This window comes from Calidris pugnax, unplaced genomic scaffold (assembly GCF_001431845.1).
Source record: "Calidris pugnax isolate Ruff unplaced genomic scaffold, ASM143184v1 scaffold54, whole genome shotgun sequence".
Taxonomy (NCBI): Eukaryota; Metazoa; Chordata; class Aves; order Charadriiformes; family Scolopacidae; genus Calidris; species Calidris pugnax.
The window spans coordinates 16,347,348-16,368,026 of NW_015090864.1; the positions used below are offsets into that span (position 1 = coordinate 16,347,348).

Here is a 20,679-nt window from a genome sequence, read left to right on the forward strand (position 1 = left end):
GGTTTCTCTGAGACAGCACACCTGTGAAACTTCAAAAAAATAAAACCACGTTTCACCATGAAATCTTTACTGTTCATTAATACCTGCCCTAGAGGGGCATCATCTCCAACCCCCAGCTCACAGACACGAGAACTCTGCAGTTAGCATCTCAGACAGCTCTTAATCCGTGTTCTGAAGTTTATCTGTTTAGCTTTAATTGCATTAACATTCACAGCCATACAGGTTTTCCGACTTCTTACAGCCATGCCCATGAGCACAAAAAGCCCATAGGTACTGCAGGGTCTTTCTGAACCAGTGCCCTTGTCCCACCTGTGAAGTACTAGCAGATAGTCTATCTTGACGTGACCCCAAGCTCTCCTCTACCGAGGGAGGTAAGTGGTGAGGAACAACTACTTCTTCAAATCAAAAAAAAATATCTCATCTTTCACACCCCACAGGAGGTAACAGCGTTTCTTCCTTCCCCCCTATCCCTTGCAGGACTGGGACACAATAACACGCCAGGTTTGTGTCAGCAACGTGCCAGCAGTGCCGGTCTGCACTGCCTGACACACACAGCCACCACCAGCAGCACTTCTCAGACACGATTAGAAATTCAGTTCTTCTGAATAAAAATAGCACACATCAGTCTCTGTGGCGCAATCGGTGAGCGCGTTCGGCTGTTAACCGAAAGGCTGGTGGTTCGAGCCCACCCAGGGACGAGCTCCCTTTTGAAGGCCGACAGGAATCTCACGAAGCCCAAGAGCTCAAGTCCTGCCCCAGGAGATGAACACACCCCCAACCACCAGGTAGCAGTAGGTGCTAGGGGCCACCCCACTAGAAAGCAGCTTGGCAGAAGAGGACCTGGGGATGCAGGCACACACCAAGTGAACATGAACCAGCAAGGTGCCCTCACAGCAAGGGCAGCCAACAGTCTCCTGGGCTGCAGTAGGAGGAGAACTGCCAGCAGCTCAAGGGAGGTGATCTTTGCACCCTTCCTTCTCAGCACTGGTGAGGCCACACCTGGAGTCTAGTTCTGGGCTCCCCCGTACAAGAGAGACATGGACATACTTCAAGAGTCCAATGAAAGGCCATGAAGATGATGAAGTGACAGGAGCCTCTCTCCCATTGAGGAAAGGCTAGAGATGTTCAGCCTGAAGAAAAGGCAGCTGAGGGAGGATCTTATTGATGTACAGAAATACCTGAAGGGAGGGTGCAAAGAGGACAGAGCCAGGCTCTTTTCAGTGGTGCCCAGCGACAAGACCAGAGGCAATGGGCACAGACTGACACACAGGAGGTTCCACCTGAACATCAGGAAACACTTAAACACTTTTTTTTTTTTTCTTTACACTGTAAGTGTGAGTAAGCACTGGAACAGACTTCCCAAGGAGGTTGTGGAGTCTCCTTCCTTGAAGACATTCAAAAGCTGTCTAGACATAGTCCTGGGCAACCAGCTCTAGTGTCCTGGCTCGAGCAGGGAGCTTGGAGCACACGACCTCAAGAGGCCCCTTCCAACCTCAACCATTCTGTGATTCACAACACTGTTCAGGTGAAAAAACTAAGTCAAGTCACACCTCGGCAGATGTGATTTCTGACCTCGGGCACCCTGAGTACCCAATTAATCTAGAACTTCAGCTTTAACTTCATACCAAACATGGGTATTATCAGTATATAAAGCCCAACTCTCACTTCCATAGGCATCCTTCTGTTCTTCTGGATAACACCTGTCCACACGCTTTGTATCTTTGTCACATGTATCCTGAATTAAAGTAATTCATTACGTTTGAAGCTGAAGTTCAATGATTATACATCATCTCTGACCAACTTAAATATATACATTTCTATATTGCCTTAGATATTTAAAGTATATTAATCATAACAAAAGGTGTTTATTAGTTATTATATATTCTGTTTACTATATGTAAATAGTCTGCTAAATATTGCATAATATGCCATAAAGTATTATACAATAATTATATTTTTACATAATGCATTATACATTAGATGTATTATATACTACTAAACTGCCTTCAGAGTTAGGGCAGCTGTTACTGCTCTTCCCTGAACCCCAGGTTACAGCTTTGCTCTTAATCCTAAATCAGTAAGTAGCTCCAGATGGAGCTATGTTAAAGAACAAGATTTATGCTGTCATGAACATCTTGAGATCCACACTCCTCAGATCAGAAAGCCCAGCCTGACAAGCATCAAGAACTGGGAACCAATCGCTCCTGTCAAAAGGATTCAACCAGAAGACTTGTCCCAGAACCAAGTACATCCAGAGATGATCACACAGAGAAAACACTAGAAAAAGTTTCCTTCCAATCATTTGATACTTATTTTAAGCCTCCCTCTGGTTTTTTTGGAGCTTCTAAAATAAAGAACTTGAGCCCAAGAGTTCTAGAACTTCACTAGGAATTTTGCTATCATTGTAGTTAAAATGTGCATAGATGCTACAAAAACTAGTAGCATGAGAAAAAAAAATAATCCTCAGTAGTTAATCACCATGACATTTTAACTCCAACAGATGTTACTCAGGTACAAGGGGAAAACTTCTTACTCTTGCATAAAAATCAGCCACAGAATGTAAGGACGCAGTAGTACAGTTCTTTGCCTATATAACTCTTCATCAATTTTTAATTAAGGTGACACAGGTACTCAAGAGCAAGGTATGTGGAAACCCTACAAAACTTGAAACAGTTTTAATGGACAGCTTCTTCTATTTTTCCCAAAAGCTAATGCTGTTGGAAAGTGACCAGGAAAAACACCTTGTATTTTGCCCTTGAAAGCTCAATGATTCTGAAAACCATGCAATTATTTGTCTGGCAACATGAAAAAGCCCTGCTCATACTCATGTTGCTTCTTGACACCTTCCTGAAAGGTGGCAAGACACTGAAAACTACTGTAGATGCTTTGAGCAAGACAGCAAATAGGGGCTGGATGCAGCACCTCCAACATTTCTACCCATCCTCCAGCAGCTAAACAGCAGTCACTCGTGCTGATTTTAACAGAGGCTGCCCAAGCTTGGCAAGTGTTTGAAAAAAACTGCATCCAGTTCAGCCGCAAAACACAGAACACTAAACTTTGGGGCATGATCAGAAGGATTATTTTAGTTTGCTATATATCCTTCAGGTTACTGGCAAACAAAGCAAGCAGAAACTGAAGCGGACAGAGCGGTTCCCCCTGCGGTATGTGATGGCAGCGAGACCACCGTTTCCTGAAATTCTGCCAAAGCTGATGAGACAATCATCAGTATTGTTTGGGGACTTACTGAACTCACGTTTCCATTGCGTTAAGACTTGCTTTGAGCCAGATGTTGATCTCATTAGTCCAGTAGGAGAATAGGAAAAGTGATGCTGTAGTTTGGATAACCCCACTAGCAATAAAAAAAAAAAAATAAAAAAAGGCATTTTCAAATATCCACCTGTCCCACCTCCTTTTTTAGAACAGTGGATGAAGAAATCCAAGACAAAACAACAATACTTAGTGGTGTTCTCTAGTGTAAGTAAGAAGATTCAACTGCTGTGCCATATTCTTCCAGACTACTGTAAAGGCTGCAGAAAACCTCTGCCAGCACCTAACTGCCAGTCAGGATTTTTAACACTGAATACAGAGTAAAGGCACTGGAAACAACTTCAGTTTTAACTGTCTTTCGTGATCATGTAAGATTTCTCAGTTATCTCATTCTGGTTTAGTATTTCCTTATAACTATCTGCCATGGAAATGGACACATTCTCATTACTTGATAAAGAACAAACAGCTCCCCCCATTATTCCTCTGCTTCCTACTGTGGAAAGCTGAAGGATCTCTTGTGCACATTTCTCCAACTGCAATCCTCACGATTCCACAGAGACACCAGTGTAAATGAGCATTAAGCAGAGGTTATGATACAGCTTGTGGTAGTTTCAGACATGCTTCCATTACAGCTACAACAGTGAAAGTGCACTTGAAGATAATGGTGATACAATTCTGACCTGCAAAGAGGAAAAACAACTTTGAAAGTAGTGGAACAGTCTTATTTTAAAGATGACAGCTTCCCTTCCCCTTTGCTCCCCTTCTTCCCCACCTCCTTCACCCCCCCACAAAAAAAAAAAAAAAGAAAAAAAAAAGGAGAAAAGAGGAAGGATTTAAAAGAAATGTAGCCAAGGGGAAGTTAACTGAGGCTAGGTTTGCTCTAACATATACTGAAAGCACAGGGACCCACCCCTCCAGTTCACAGCTTCTTGACAGAGCAATGAAGAAAGGAGGTGAGACTCTTGGAAAAGCCATTCCTCAGGGTCATAACCAAACACGCTTAAAAGATGAAGACAACAGAAAAGCTAGTGGCAAGTCAATTATTGTAACATCTGCTTTGGGGAAAAAAAAAAAAAAAGCCATCTAAGCTCTCAGTTTCACTAAATATGCTGTTTCAGAATACTTCTCTGACCCAAAAAAAAATTTGGAGGGAAAGAGGGAGCAAATGACTTGATTGTTTTGCAGAACAATACCCACTATTCAGAGTACCCCACAGTTCCTTCCTTTGACAAGAGCTGTCAGATCCAGCAAAGGCAGAATGAGAGATGAATCCAGGTCCCGTGATAAAAGGACCTTTTGTGAGAAACTGAAAATTAAGTCTCTTCTCAACATAGGGATGCACCCACACTATGAAGAAAATACGTATAGAAACACCTAAACAGGCATCTGCCAGCATTATGATACTTGCACAATATTACAGAAATAACACTAAAATAATTGAGGTATTCAAGAGTTTCAATGCTCCTACAAGTTTCCTCTACCACTAGCCTACAAAAACGAGGAATCCTTTGACCTCAATGCTACCAAACAAGATTTGCTCAGCCCATATATTCTGCATGAAAAAGTTATACAAATCTAGTATTTTAATACAATACGTATGTATATTTAATATTACATTTACATATTTAAGTTATCCTACTACATTAACAATACTATAGATACAATATTTTGTAAAAACAACTAGCACGGTTAAGTCTTCAAATTTTGGTATTATTTTCTAGCAAGTGTAAAACAGAATAGAAAACAAAGTTTCTGCATGAAGAATAAAGTGTATTTTAACAGAAGCAGCCAAGACCTGCTGCAAAATACAGATCATGTATGCTGACATGTACACAAATCCTTGCAGTAATAAAAGGTTGTCATTCACTTTATTTACAAGAAACTGCCCAATAGTTCAGTTACGGATTGCACTATAGTGATTATTGAAAAAAAAAAAGAAAACAAAAAAACAAGCCACAACAACCCACAACAGCATCCTTGTCTCGTCCTTCAGAAATCAGAAATAATTTGTCAGTAAGAAGTGACCTTGTTTAAACTGTATGTGCTAGAAAATATACAACTCTACAATAGGAAGCGGTTAGAAAAGTTGAATACTGTGGAAAAAAATTTATTAGTCTATACAAGTCTTCTGAAACAAACCATTGGCTTTGATACAGTAAATTCAAGTGAATACTCATTGCAATAGTTGTTTTCCATACAGAGATCAAGAGGCCCTATGGCTTCCCACTTAGTGTTTGTGACAGGAAGTTTTATTTCTGAACAAGTAGCCACACAAAGCGGACGTGATAGAGATCTTCAAAGCCACAGTGAGCTACAGTTTGAGATAAAGTTATATTACAAACATTTAGGAAAATTAGGCGTCTGTACCAAAGTGTGGCAAATTGATTCACAATGAAAGAACAAAGATGTCATTCAGACCCCTTGCCAAAAATGAAGACTTTCTTCAGCAAGTCTAGAGTACACCACATCATAAAAACCTAGAGTGCAAGAGTACCACAAATTTAGTATATAAATATCACAGGATTAAAACTCCAGTTAAGCCATCAACTGAAGTGATGATTAAAAAGAAAAAAGGGTGTCCCCCAGCTTAGCAAAGGAAGGTTTCAAAGCATCTCTTCAAGAAGGTGCTGATACTAGCTATGGCCTGTGCCAATTTGTATTTTAGACAGTTCTGCTGAAAGACAAAAATTTAGCAGATTTGTCAAAGAACTGTATAATCTTGCTGTTTTTAATACCATAAAAAAGCGTTTACTAGAAGAGATGAAATGTAACATTTATAGCTCACACTGTTTTCAAGATCTGTGCACACTATATAGTTCTATAATTTCAAGAGTATTTAAAAATAAGACAAACAGCAGACAATGCAGTAATGTGTTTCTGTTAGATGGATTTGCTTAAAATAGTTACATGATGAATGTATACAGTTGTAAAATTTTTTAGTGCATTTGTTCTTGCACATTATTTATGCTACTTATAAAAACCTGAAGATTGCAAATTGGGCATGCTTACCATAACATTTTCAAACTGGGAAAGCTGCAGAACATTCTTCCTACAAGTGTTCACTGCCATGATACAAAACAAATATGTGCAAACTGCAAGGTCCCTAAAAATAGCATTTAACGGATTTATGTACAGAAAGATGTCACTATCTGTTTAAATATGCAAAGAATAAGCTTCCCAAAGTTTATAACATAGAACAATATCCACCACACGCTCCTCCTCCTCCATATCCTTCTTCCTTGTTTGATAACTTTACACCTCTGTTTTGGCTCTCACTCTCCCACAGTCCAGGAGTCTGAATGATTTTTTCAACAAGTTCTTCAAAGGCACACTGTACACCATCACAGGTTTTTGCACTTGCCTCTGGAGAAGGGACACAAGAAGTCAAGTGTTAGCATAGCTTCCAATAACTTGTTTAGTATTTCTCTTTCAGTTAAATCTCAACCTACAACCTAGACTTACAAGTTCTACAATAACAATGTAGCAGAGCTAAAATTAGCAGGTATGCAGATTTCTGTCACCACATAAGGCAGCACCTTAAAAAACTCTTACTAGAAAAGCTACCAAGCTGAACATCACTAGAATATACGGAGATAGTTAGAGCTTAGCTTTATTTTTCTGCGGAAAGCACTTCAGTAAGAAGGACAGTTCAACTAAGTTAAGGTGTCAAATAAACGTGGTTGCTGTTCTGCATTTCAGTTCTGTACATTAGTCACAGCTGCAGTACCACTATTGTAAAAAGCAAGAATCTATACTGTAGGATTCTCAGTCAACCTCCATGATAGAACTCATCTGATGAGTAAGAGATGTCATTTCTTCTGCAGTTAGCAGAATTCCAGGTAATTTCACTGAGGAGCCTTACCTTGGCTAAGCCCATGAAATTTGCTCACGGGGTATATTATAAGCGCAACACACACCATCCAACACCATACAGTCCCACTAGGGCTCACCCCATTCTTCTACACAGCCATGCACAGACTTATGCAGCATGGAGATATGTATACTTAGTTGTAGTTTAATTTTCATGTTTCTTTTCATGTTCCTGCACTTTACAGCTTGTGCCTTAACTTCGAACTTCTATTTCCACATCTAACACTGTAGCCAAAAAGAAATAGCAAGGTACTAGACAAAGATCAGTCAAGTGACAAGGAACATAACTTTAAGTACAGGATAGGTCAATGCACTGCTTTGCTACTGGAGTCATCCTATAAAGTAATCCCTGCTGATCTCTAAATGAAACATGTCATAAACTTATGAATAAAGAATTACTTCACCAACTACTTTAATTTATCATTACAAGGCTTTGCCTACAAGAACCATCTCATTTTGCAGCACAATGAGACCAATGCATTTGTTCCAGTCATGATTATGTCATTATTCAATCCCACCCACCATATATAAATTAATTATATTCCCACCTCTTCTTACATCCCAGTTCTAATACAGATTTCTGTCAAGTACCAGCTCTTCTGCTGTACTGAAAGCTGGCCACTAGTACCAGTTTTCCCTCTTTCATTTTGCTTCTGTTATTAATTTAGCAACTAGGCTGGGAAAAGAAATCAGAAAAAACCCCAAACCAAATCCAAGTTTTGTCAGACTACAGTCTGTATCCTACCCTTAATCATTATGCATTTCAGTATACTCATCCACAGTTAGTACACATATCTGGACGCATTCAAGGAGAATTTAAAGAAAATGGGAATACCTACTATCCTTGTGTCTACTGCAGCTGAGGAATATCATTAATTGCATTGTACGTAAAAAGACGATCAGTCCTACAGAAGTGGTACTTTTCATTATCCAAAAAATATCAAGTAAGAGCTCTGCAAATATCTGTAACATACCTATGAACAACATGGAATGTTTTCTTGCAAATTTGAGACCTTCATTTCTGTCAACTTCACGGTTTTCCTATAATAAGACATAGCATTAATATGCATTATTAACAAATAACACCAACAAATTACTTACTAGAGTTGAATTCCATTTACCTTATCAATCTTGTTTCCAACTAGCATTTTCACTATGTCATTCCTCGTGCAGTACGTTTCCAGTTCATTTAACCAGTTATCCAGCTTGATAAAAGTATCTCTTCTCGTGACATCATAAACTGAAAAATATTAGCAATATTATTTCCACAATAGTTTTCCAAAAAATAGTTACCTTACAGAAGGAGCAAAAATTATGGCTTTTTGAATTAAAAACTGAAGGAGCCCCAAGGATTCTATTTACTTACTACAAAGACAACAATTAGAAAAAAGCTGAATATCTACCAGTTTGAAACTGTTTAGCATTTGCGTGGCATATAAGTAATAAGCCACACTAGGAGCAAAAAGGGCAGACAAAAAGCAGACTATGTTAAACCCAAAACCCACTACCCAGCAACTATTTAACAGCTACCATTTCAAGCTATGCAAGTATTTTTTGCCTTCTTTCTCACATCTCATGTGCAGACATGCATAAACAGTTGGTTTCAATCAAATCTATAGCTTGGCTTGCATGAACGAACTTATTTTTAAGAAGCACTTTAAAAAAGAAATAGTCAAGAGAAGATTATTAAATAAAATGAGTGCGCAAATCTCTACAGCAGAATTTTCCAGCTTCCAAACAGTGCTTGTTTACTTTTACAGCTTTCAACGCTGAGTGCAGGTTTGGTGCCAGCAATTAAGTGACTTGACAAGACATGCCTTGACAGCATCTTCCTATACCAGGAAGATAATGTAACTCAGACTTGGGAAACAGAACATACAAAACAAAACCTGCCAGGAAGTCTCATGACAAAGGTTATTTCAAGTTAAACAACTTAACACAGTAACTTAATAAGAATCTCTCAAGTCAGACATCACTTCAAAAAAATTAAACTTACTTCCCTGCCCTTATTTTAGTTAGCTCCTCACTTCTAGCAGTGGAGAAGCAGAACTTGAGAGCTCAGTGCCTAGTTAACAGGTTTCCATATAGAAAAGAAAAGCAAAAGAGACTTCACTGTGAAGTTGTAATTATGGAGTCTGGCCTGCGTTTTTCTCATACAGATTGATGCCTTTTATGCTCCCAGCTAGTCTTTTCTAAGCTGTTCTGACTGTGTAACATCCCATCAATATGAGGACAGAAGTAGTAAAAAAATCCCAGCCAGACTCCACGGTGTTTATATTAATTTCATTAGGAAAAAGGAACAGCAGAAGAAAAAGAGAAAGCTGTATACATACTGAAACAGAAAGGATACACTGAGGAGAAGACAAAAACAACATTTTTTTTTTTTTTTTTTCTCTGACTTCAGGAAGGACAGACATAAACCAAAAGTAGTAAGTAAAAGGCAAATTCCTGGCAGTACAGGGACAGCTCCAAGATATCCCTTCGAATAGCAGTAGCTTTTAATCTCGTGTAAAAATCCATGGTTCTTGGGTCAGTGTGACTGACTACATGAGAAAGAGGTCAGGCATTATACTCAAGATCCTTTAATATACAAAGTTCTTCAACACAACTACAATGATTTTTAATATTAATTAGACATTATAGACAGGTTATATGAGTTTGTATAACTCCAATGCATGAGAAAACCACAAACTTATTCAAAACAGCGTGGCAAAGCTATACTTACCTAGGATAACACCTTGTGCACCTCTATAGTAACTGGGCGTTAACGTTCTGAACCGCTCCTGACCTGCAGTATCCTAAAAAGCCATTCAGAAAGTTCCATTATTAATCTGAGCAGAATCTAGTTTAATTCTCAGCTATTCTGCTTCTAACGCACATACAAAATAAGATTCAAAGCACAATCAACTACCAGATTAACTGAGTTTATACCCTCCCCTGCTGTTTTACTGCACATTACCTTCGAGATTTTGCAAAGTCTGTCCTGGGAAACACCGTTAAACTGTTAAGTGTACTAAGTAACTGGGCTACATAGCAATAAAATAGCCATTTCTACAGAATCATTTGCTCTACAGCTAGAACAGCAGCAACCAGCATGAACGAAGCACAGCTGCAGTACTAAGGTATTGTAAGAAGCATCAAAACCTTTCGCAACAAAACTAGCTCCCTCACTTCAGTTGCCTTCGTCCAATTAAATCTGCTTCAGTGCCAGGGTAAAAGCATTTAGCACGCTATGACAGAGAAGCAGAAATAAGTCAAAGGTTTTCCTGTTTTTAAGTAAAGTTTAATTTACACCCTCAAATTTAAAGTGTCAACAACTCTGCAAAAAAATATTATAATGCTGTTTTCTTATCAGAGATTACATTACAGTGCACAGTCTTTGCAGACTTTATGCATAGAAGATTTAAATAACTTCATCCAAATTACCCCACATTAGAAGCAACACATGAAACACTGTGGATTCAAAATGGTTCACTGTCAAAGAGCCTCAACAATGGAACTCTACTTTCAACATTCTACACGTCACTCAATGAACCCCACACATCTCAAACTGGTTTTGTATCATTACACACCTTTATAAGCTTTTCTTCTACAGTTTACCTCAGAATTATTTATTATTATTATGGAAGAAGATAAACCCTGAATTAGTCCTGTGTAGTATTTTCCATCCCACGAGCACTTATTCTGCTATCAGTCTAGTTTTCCTCCTATATGTCTATTTGTCTGTCAGGTTGTTGCAGCTCTTTTCCTTGCCAAACCCACTTATTTTAGTGATGATTACTATTGCCATACTGAGACATAAGTCGCATTTGTTAGTCCAGATATGAAATACCCTCAAAACAACAGAAGTATTGCAATATACATTTCATGTTCCACTACTACGTCCCAAGGAAGGAAAAGTCGGGTATCTTGCTTTTATGAGAAACAAGGTTTTATTCTTGCTTGCTACAAGAAGTCAAAACTGAGTCTGAATATTCGAAAGGTGCTTCAAGTCACACAAGTGTGGAGGCTGGTTTGCAGAATGGAGGAAGTTTAAAAAAGCTTTGAAGTACTTTTTCCTTCTTCACTTGACATGAATTTAGAAGTTCTGCTTGTAACTAGAGTAGATGTTGATCACTATAGCTAAGATTACAAGCACTGCCTCTCTCTCTTTCAGCTGCATCTGCTACAAATAACATTGACCTTGAGCCTGTAAAAGCCATTGTCGGAGGGCTATGAAGTTTTTAAGCTAAAAATTCTTTTGAGAGGTAACATTTGAACATAAATTGAGCATACAACAGTAATTCTTAACCTATTAATACACTACTAAGTTTTGCCTAAAACATTTTAGGTTAAGAAGTGCACCCTTTTGAAACACGTCAAGTACAGACAAGAATGATGTACACAGGGAAGTCTCAGATTAGTGAGGGCTAACTCTTCAGAGGTTAAGCAATTAATTACTCCTTAAAAAAAAAAGTCTAGGAGTGGTCACATTCACTGTTTTAAAGTCAAATTGACTTAGTACTATTTTATTGCTCTTTTTCTCTACTCCTATCCCAACCAGACCTGGAGTCAGTGCTGCAGAAGCAGCTCGTAGGCAACAGAATCGCCCCTTTAGCCAGTTGTCCCACAGCTCGTTCCACCTTCTGAATGGTTCATTATTAACCACACACTCCCCCAAATCACCCCCATATGAAATAGAAAAGGATTCTACACAAACTGTGTATTATAGAGGCCATCACTACTCCTAAAGCAAAGCAATACACTAAGAACTTCGGAGAGACTTACCCATATTGCCAGTTTAGCTTTGTTTCCATCAACTGAAATAGTTTTCACCTTGAAGTCCACACCTAGAGGAGGAAAAGTATTTTAGTTCTTCAAACATACTGTAACTATTTTTGAGAGACCAAGTAAAGAGCAAAGAAAAAAAAAATCCAGAAAGCAAGTTGTGTTTTCAAAGGAGCAGAAAGAGTAAGTTTCATCAGATATTTATGAACCTTGCTTAAAACTCAAGGTTTTGTTGCTGACAGGCTTTTGCAAAAGATTAAGGGCCATTGACTCAAAATATTTTATGAAGGCAAATACTACATTTCCCGTATTGAAGCACATATTCCAGGACAAATATTCAAGTTTATAATTCAAACATATTAACTTCCTATTCATTACTTGTACATGTGTTCTCCTTGAGTATGTCTGTGGTACTGAGGAACAACATACTTTCAAAATAAAGAAGGAAGCTGCAGTCATGTAGCTATTTGCTGTTTTCCTATCTCAAACTATCTGACCAAGTCCCATCAAGGTGATCATGCAGACGTAAATCGATACAGAGACTCATCTACTACATGATTGTTGTCCTGTGAGAAATAATGTTAAATGTCAGTAATTCCTCTAAAAAACATGTCAAATAAGCTTCAGATAATTCAAACACTCAGTATATCTCTTACAGGGATTCCAGCAACATCAAGGACTCACCAATACCACACTCAGTGACCAAGAAAAAAAAAAAGACAATGTGCTGTTGATAAGTCATCTACCTCAACATCTGATAATTCCCCTCCACAGCCTTTTTTTTTTTTAAAATACACAGAAACTAGCAGCCTATCGCTTGCTCAAGGACAAGCTGCACAAAACTCAAGCCAAGAGGCCAAGGTGTTACTGACTGTGCAAATTTAAAGGATACAGCAACACATATCAGTTTGAAAGGCTGAGTACAGTTATGATCCATTTTGCTGTAATTTAATCCTTAGGTTACCAATAGCAAGTAACTGGAAGTATGTTTCAATTATTTTGGAGTGACTCTCACTCCCCACCAGACAGTAGCCCTGAAATGAAGTAGTAGTTTGGAAAGTTGATACACTTGAAAGTTTTTCGTTTAAAGGTAACAGCAAACTTCCCTCACTTTGACTTAAAATGACTTAAAAAATACTTGTTACAATAATAAGAATTTCTGTTCTAATTATTCTAACACAAATTGTTTAAGTAGTGCCTCACGATAAGTGTGCTGCACTTATATTCCCAAGGCCACGCAGATTACAAACAAGTACAAACAGCTGCCAAAATACATTCAACTTACACAGTCACAAAAGGCATACAAGATGCTTAAGAAACTGCACATTGCACGCAGATTTACGACTTCACAGCAACAGGGGTTTAAAAGAGCTTTATTAAAAAAAAAAAAATGCACAAATTTTTTATTCCACTGTTTCACAGCTTCAGCTCACTATTGTTCCCTGAAGCACTGAGTAATTTTCAGACTACATTCTTCACTGGAAAAAGCTCATATTCTTTATCTAAAGCAAAATTTTGCCAAAGTACATTGACTTTTGCAGTAACCAAACAGAACTCCATTTTTTTAGGGACTAAAACTCTTAGTCTCTAACTTAGTAGTATAGTGCTCCATGCCATGCATAAAGGATGGTACATTATTCTAGAGTTACGTTCACAGAAAAGAACAGTCACTATTAACTTTGTTTAAACACCACTTCTTAGAACATTACCTAGTTCACAGAAGACTGCTATGCTAGCAAGTGGATTCAGATTGATCATAGAATGGTTTGGTTTAGAAGGGACCTTAAAAATCAAGTTCCAACCCCTCCGCCATGGGCAGGGACACCTCCCACTAGACCAGGTTGATCCTAAAGAATATCCTGTCCTGACAATTTTACAGCACTCGGCAGCTACTTTTAGACTAATAGAATCTCTTCTTCCACTCTAATTGCATATTATTTTGCCTAAACTGTAAAAATCACCATTGCTCAGCCAGAATGTCCAAGAACTCACAGTGCCTTCTTTTATCCATTAGTCTGACATCAAAACTCGCAACTTTAGATATTGTAAGTCTCTCAGATACTTAACGTAAAAAAACCAAAATTACGTCATAGTAGTGTCATGAAGGAAAACTTTTTTCCTTAGGACAAACATATTAGGTATACTTTGAAGCCACAGTATCCTTCTCCCATTCAGTAAACAGATTCAGTATCTTGTGCCTGCACAGTTCTGCAATTTTCATTTAATGGAAAGCCCATATACACCTTTGTCAGCCTTGCTGCTGGCTTAAAATTAAAATATACTGCTTTAAATTCTGCATGAACAATGCAAGTAAATTAAGAAATTTTAACAGTGAATAAACCCCACATTATAGACTGATTACTGAGAACTAAAAGTATGAAAATTAATGAATAGTACACAAAAATATACCCTTTAAAGTGATCAAGGCACAACAAATACACTTCTGGAACATCAAGGAGCTCAACACATACAAAAGCCCATTAACAAAAGCAAATCTTTTAAATAACTGGTTTTGATTATCAATCTGCCATAAGAGGACAAGTAGAAAAAATGCAGGGCTTAAGTATCTTGTTAAATTGAACAGGGTACTTATGTTCCCTAAATACTTCAGTGAAATACAGACATGTTTATGTGACAGGTGTCAGATCTGAGCTTGCAAGAGTGATGTTTCTACCCTTGACAACAGAAAGCTGACAGTGCTTTCCACAGAGCCCTGGAAGGCAGCCAGAAGCAAGGCAGTACTACTAGACTGTGCTCCTGTGTTGACACCTACCACCTCAGCCAAATGGACTCAGCACCACACACTAAGATACTACAGACTTACAGTCTGCAAGGAATAGCTCTGTCACCTCCACACTGCTCTTGCATTTAGGCCAGTATGCCATGCTGTATTTACAGGGAGTGCAAAATCAGCTAGATTGTATTGTTTGTGTTGTAGGTAACCAACCAGTTGGACAGCTTAGAGTTGGAGGACTCCAAGTGCAAGGCAAAAAATTAAGAGACATCAGATCTGTGCAACACATCACTTATGAAATAAGGATTGCACTGAACACTTACCTAGACTCTCTCATACAAAGAGCAAGTAAAGACAAGCATAAGCAGTAAGGACAACAGAAAACACTGGGGTATATATAGTTTGATAAGATCCATGTCATGAAGCCTGGTGAACAAGTTAGCCTCAAGAGAACGCAAAGAGAATTGGTGATCTGCTAGTTGAATAAAATATGGTTAATCCAACTGAAGTCAAAATATTTGCTCAAGGCAGCTTATTCTTCTGAGAACACCATAGAATTTACAACATTCTGAAACGGGAAACCCACACAAAACAAAACTTTAGGGTGTCATTTAAATTGCACACTGTAGGTTTATGCAAGATACAAAGATAAGGTACATCTCAACAGGTCATTACAAGGTACCAGTTGTACTGCAGCCAAGGCTTTCAGTCAATCCATTCATTTTGGAACAGCACCATACTTGGTAGTCTCAGCAGGAAAGCCTTAACATTATTTAAAAACCTCTTCCATCCCCAAACTCAAAACAAAATAGTGTTTAATCAGAGCAAAACTAAGTCCGGGTCAAGGCTCACAAAGCACTTTGGCATTTCACCATACTGCGAGCACCTGAATTTGGCATCTTCACGCAGCAGGAAACAGTTAACTCTGACAATTCACTCCAGCTACTTTATCCACACAAACAACAAATCCTGCCCTGAATGTAAAGCTGACACGTTGATTCTCAGTAATACATTCACCAGAAAAATGGCAATGCAACCACCTCATAATTGAGGAAAAAAGAAAACAAGTAAGAACAACCAAGAGTCTTTTCCCCTTTCAGTTAGGTGGGGAAAAAAAAAAAAGAAAGAAAAGAATCTGCTATCCCACGTGAGTGCTCCACACACCATGCTATAGGAGTTACACAGCTAGGGTCACAGGAGCTCTACTGCACAATACTACGATGAACACCAGCCAGAAGGACCTAACAGCTAGGGCAACCTAGGCCAGCATTTGCTCTGTCTCTAGAAACTTCCTTTTCCTGCCAAATGATCATATTCATTGCAGATCAGTATATTTGTTTCAGAACTCAAACTCTATTTGAAGTAATGCTGACATTGAGTACTCTTCCTCCTCTTCTGCATCAGAAACAAAGCAAGATAGGACCTGCCAGTAGCAGGTCCTCCTAGTGGCAGGGTATGATCTACCAGTAGTAAACCGTGAGTTGTTGCTCTTTAACAGCCAACATTAGCTACCACACATACTGCTGTGCATTTTGATAAATTCCAAAGAGGAAGAATTACTTCAGGAAATAATTCCTTAGTTTCTCAAACAGTGCACTGATGCTAGTTTTTGACACTGATAAAGAGTTTTATGGATGAACAGCAGAATGAAAAACCACACAATTAAGGAGAAAAAAAAAATAATAAATCAAACATACAAAAACACTAAGGCTGCCAAAAAAAAAAAATCAAACATACAAAAACACTAAGGCTGCCCACACCCAGACCAAACCAGTCTACTGGTATCCAAAACCTCACAAAAGCCTAAGTAGCTATTCTGTACTGACTCCCTGGCCTACGTGGTTGACATATCTAGAAAGACATGTGATTTGACGCATATACAGGGCCAAAAGTATTCAGATTAGAATACAGGATTGTCACCTTCACCACCTGGTCTGTTCCAGTCCTGCCTCCTTCCTTCCACCCTATCCTCCCTCATGAACTGAGGTAGGGCTACTTGAACAAGTTTTTACAAGCAGTGCAATAAACAAAACTAGGCCATGTTCCTCCTCTCAGCAGCTCAGTGCTATACATGAAACAATACTCCTGTATCTTATTAACATTAATGAAAAATAGATCAATTTATTGACTTGTTAACCAATTAGAGCTGGCTTTGTTTACCAACAGCTGAACTCAAGGCAAAAATTTGATACAAGTCCTTATCCAGAACTTTTCCTATAAAATAAAAAATGCAATTCAAATGCACCGTGTGGAAAAGTCATCTCTTTTTCCCTTACTTTAGTTATTAATTTGGCATAGAGCTGCATCACATTCTTAGAAGCTTCATTTTGCTTCCTTTGACAACTATCTACATAGTACACCCTGCATTCTGGGTCACTCTCCTCCAGTATAACTGACTTCACTGTTGGTAGGTATCCTATCAACACCACCACAATACATCACTTTTTTTTTTCCCCAGCAGCTCTAGAGTCTTGGCTCTCTCCCATTTTTCTCAAGAGTCTAGCTGCCAAGGAACTGATCGCTACATAGGAGGGAAAAAGACACTGTCATTTCTTCCCTATAGAGGAAAAGCCACAGTGAGCCCTGTACACAAATATTGTCAGGCGTTGCAAGAGCGAACATCGCCTACTAAAGAGAGTCGTAAGTTTTCTTAAGATAGCTAACAAGTATCATATTACATAGAACACAAGTTCTGGACAGTAATATTATAATTCAAAAAACTTGATAGCTATCTTATACAGATAACTCAGTAGAAGACATAACAGTAGCTCTTACATTTCCATTTTAGCCTTAAATACTGGCAATCAGTGAACTGCAGGTAGTTCCACTAAAGCTCTTCACTGCCCATACCTATGACTTGCATATTCATGGTGAAGGGTGGGTGACATTTATACCTGTTTTCCCAGCCAAGGGTATATTTTTACGTCAAGGGGAAAACCAGAGGCCAATACAGTCAATGCTCTGCCCCAATAAGCGCTGCATGCTGAAACTTTGTCCACATCATTCTTTCCTCAGAGAAGCCGACACATCCCAACTTCACTACCGGTTAGGCAAGTCTGAACAAACTACAGTTTTGTACTGAAGTTGGTATAAATTTTTCTAAGGTAACATCAGCACATACTTACCAATTGTTGCTGCAAGTTCCGGGTCAAATGTATCATCTGTGAACCGCAGTAGAAGGCTGATAGAGAGTGAAAAAAAAGAAGAGTTACTATTATTGCAGCATATCTGTAGCTTGCCAGAAGCCTATAAATTACAAGTCTAAAAGTAACAGCAGGATCACATAGCTAAATAAAAACACATCTCATTTTTCCATAATTTCTCTCCTAAAAAAGAAACAAAGAAGGGAACATGAAAATAATACAGTAGACATGCTTTGCTAGAAGAGCCCTGGCCTTTTCTCTGTGTCTATTACTGAATATGCCTCTCTGAACACAAGTACCACAAAAGTTGACAAATCAGTTGCCTAAACAGTCACATGGTCTGCTTCTCAAAGCATTTTACTTCTATCTTATTCTATTTTTGTTCTCCCAGAATTCAGTGCAAAAGTTAGATTTTTTTTTGGTTTCACATTGCCTCATACAGTATTTCTGTAAGCTTAAGATAAAAACTCCAAGTCAGCTCTTCATCGCAGAAATAACTCCTTGAACTGGGCACACACTGGAACAGTACTGACTACACCCATCAGAAATGAAATTTAATAGTAGAATCATCTCATCATTGTTTTATTATTTTGATTCTTTTTGTATATAAGGACTTTCACATACACATCATTTCCCCCTATCCTGATGGGAATGTTTGCTACCACTAGAACAGCAGCTACCACTAGAACAGCACATCACACCATAGTAGCTGGGTACCTAGAAGTGCCAACTAAGATTTACCAGCACATCACACCATAGTAGCTGGGTACCTAGAAGTGCCCATACTTAATAAAAAATAATATGTAAATATTTTGGCAAATGACAAAGATTCTTAGCATACAGTTATTTAAATCACTGGTCTTATGCATCTGTGGCAAGTGTATATTAACATGTGGCAAACAGCAGTTTGCTGTAACTGACAGCTTCTATTCATTTCCAGGCTAGAGAAACAAAACAAAGCCCTATTTATTTTTCCATCTTCTCTCCCCTATGTTTTTTCATTCTCCTCCTTTTTTTGGATGGGAATTTAGCAGTCAGCTCCTTTTTAGCATTTGGACACAGTCCTGCATTGACAGAAAAGTGACTACTGGATTTCCTTCACTTTAATAAGGCTGGGTGACAAACTCAGAAGTTAACCAGGGACCAACCTTTTTTTCCCTATTCCAGAACTCCAAAACCAAACGGCTGCTTTATTTATCAAAGAATAATTATTTAAAAAAAAAAAAAACTGATAGTACATAGGTTTTTACTGGCACCTTCAAATGGTTGTATCAGGATGCTATTTAAGAGCAACTATTTTTAGTTACAACCAAAAATAGTTGCTCTCAAAACAGACAAAATATGGAACCCTCATAGTGCCACTAGAATAAAAACATCAGTTTACAAGTCTGAGTGCTAAGCCTAACCAACTCCTACTTTCCCCACCTTCCAGCTGCAGATATCATCTTCTACAAAGTACAGCACACCCACAGGGACCAGGTTTAAGACAGCATTTGGTTCAGAAGTCAGGACTCCAACCACTCACTACACCATGCTAATACAAGTTTAACATCTGACCTTACCTGGTCAAGTAATAGGTAAGTGACACAAATTCAGGAATAGTTCAATATTAAGACCCTGTATCTGAATAACTGTAGTGTTATCATGTCATAGCTATTTTATTTCTTCTATACAGTCTCTTCCAACAATGTGAAGAAAAAAAGCACGTAAATAGTTATACAAAAACATTATGCATACTACCTGTTTCAGGAAAGATTCTTCCACGTGGCCACATATAAAACAGATGACCTCAACTAAAAGAAATTTGCTCAGATCATGTCTGTCACCAGAGGCCTACTGTATTACATTATCAATTCAGCAGCTAACTCAAAAGGAGTGACTGACACATTTTTAACAAATAAGGTGGGTTTTTTTGTAATTAGCAACTCGTATGTTACTTAGGCTCATGGTAGAATACATAGGTTACTGCCATAAAAACACCAAATCTGACATGACTAGTGTGGTACGTTCCCAGATGCCCTCCCGCATTTATATCCCTCTTCCTTTATTAAGAACTATGGCACTAACAAAGAAAGTTAAAAAAAAAAATACTAAAAGACAAAAAAGGTAGCTTAGAGAAAAGCCATGAAAAGGGCAGGGGGTAAAGGAAAGTGGAAGAAAAGCGCCTCAAAATACTTGAAAAAGAGTACAATCAGCCAGCAGAAGAATCGGTGGTAGAACTACTCCACTGCCTACCTTATATGCCCCTGTCCCTCCCCCTTACACTCAGCACAGGGTGACTTGTGACTCTACGTGTACATCTTACGGACCGGAGTGCTGTGGGACTGTAAAAGCACACCCCTCTCCACACGACACAAGGCTGCACTGGACACAGGGAGGCCCGGCTGCCCCTGGCCAGGCCGGCAGAGCTCTGCTCCCTCTCAGTTTCCAACTGGGTCACCAGCTCTCCCCTCCCCGCCGCGGGGCCGCCGGCTGGGGGAGGGCTGCGGGAGAGGCCGGCAGCCCCGAGCAGGGCAGCCCCCCGCCTGGAGGAGGGCTGACCGAGAAGGAGCCAGGAAACTCCCCCCCCGCCGCGGGGCCTAGCCCTCCTCAGGGCAGGCCGCGCCCAGGCCGAGGTGGGGTCGTCCAACGCGGCGCCACGGGGGACGGGGCCGGGCCCGCCCGGTGCCCCGCGTCATGGGCCGGAGAGACCGGGGTGGGGGGGGGGAGGCGGGCGCCCCCTCACCTGGACTTGCCGACGCCGCTCTCGCCGATGATGAGGATTTTGAGGGTAGTCAGCACGTCCTCGTCCATCCCGTCAGCGCGCCCGGCCCAGCCCCGGCCACCGGCCCGACCCCAACCGACGCTCCCTGCGCAGGCTGCGGCGGCACCGCCTGCGCCTGCGCGCCCCGCCGCCGC

At 39.5% G+C, this 20,679-nt stretch overlaps 1 protein-coding gene and 1 non-coding gene across 2 annotated transcripts; one reads left to right on the plus strand and one right to left on the minus strand.

Moving 5' to 3' along the window:
* Window positions 1–624: 624 nt before the first annotated feature.
* Window positions 625–698, plus strand: TRNAN-GUU. The gene has a single exon. It is a non-coding gene; the product is annotated as a tRNA-Asn (tRNA).
* Window positions 699–4,956: 4,258 nt separating this feature from the next.
* Window positions 4,957–20,672, minus strand: RAB18 (RAB18, member RAS oncogene family). Its single transcript, XM_014945111.1, has 7 exons — window positions 20,507–20,672; window positions 17,764–17,819; window positions 11,905–11,966; window positions 9,863–9,935; window positions 8,259–8,377; window positions 8,112–8,178; window positions 4,957–6,630 (listed from the first exon to the last, which is right to left on the minus strand). The coding sequence occupies exons 1-7, from the start codon at window positions 20,572–20,574 to the stop codon at window positions 6,452–6,454; spliced, it is 624 nt and encodes a 207-aa protein (XP_014800597.1). The 5' UTR covers window positions 20,575–20,672; the 3' UTR covers window positions 4,957–6,451.
* Between the last annotated feature and the right edge of the window lie 7 nt (window positions 20,673–20,679).

Bases quoted from the DNA above. Each gene is read 5' to 3' on its own strand.
- RAB18 (XM_014945111.1), bottom strand. From the start codon at position 20,574: ATGGACGAGGACGTGCTGACTACCCTCAAAATCCTCATCATCGGCGAG. The intron at 9,936-11,904 runs GTAAGTCTCTCC...ATGGCTTTTTAG, and splicing joins AAGCTAAACTGGCAATATGG to GATACTGCAGGTCAGGAGCG. The intron at 6,631-8,111 runs GTATGTTACAGA...TCCCTTCTCCAG, and splicing joins ACATTCCATGTTGTTCATAG to AGGCAAGTGCAAAAACCTGT.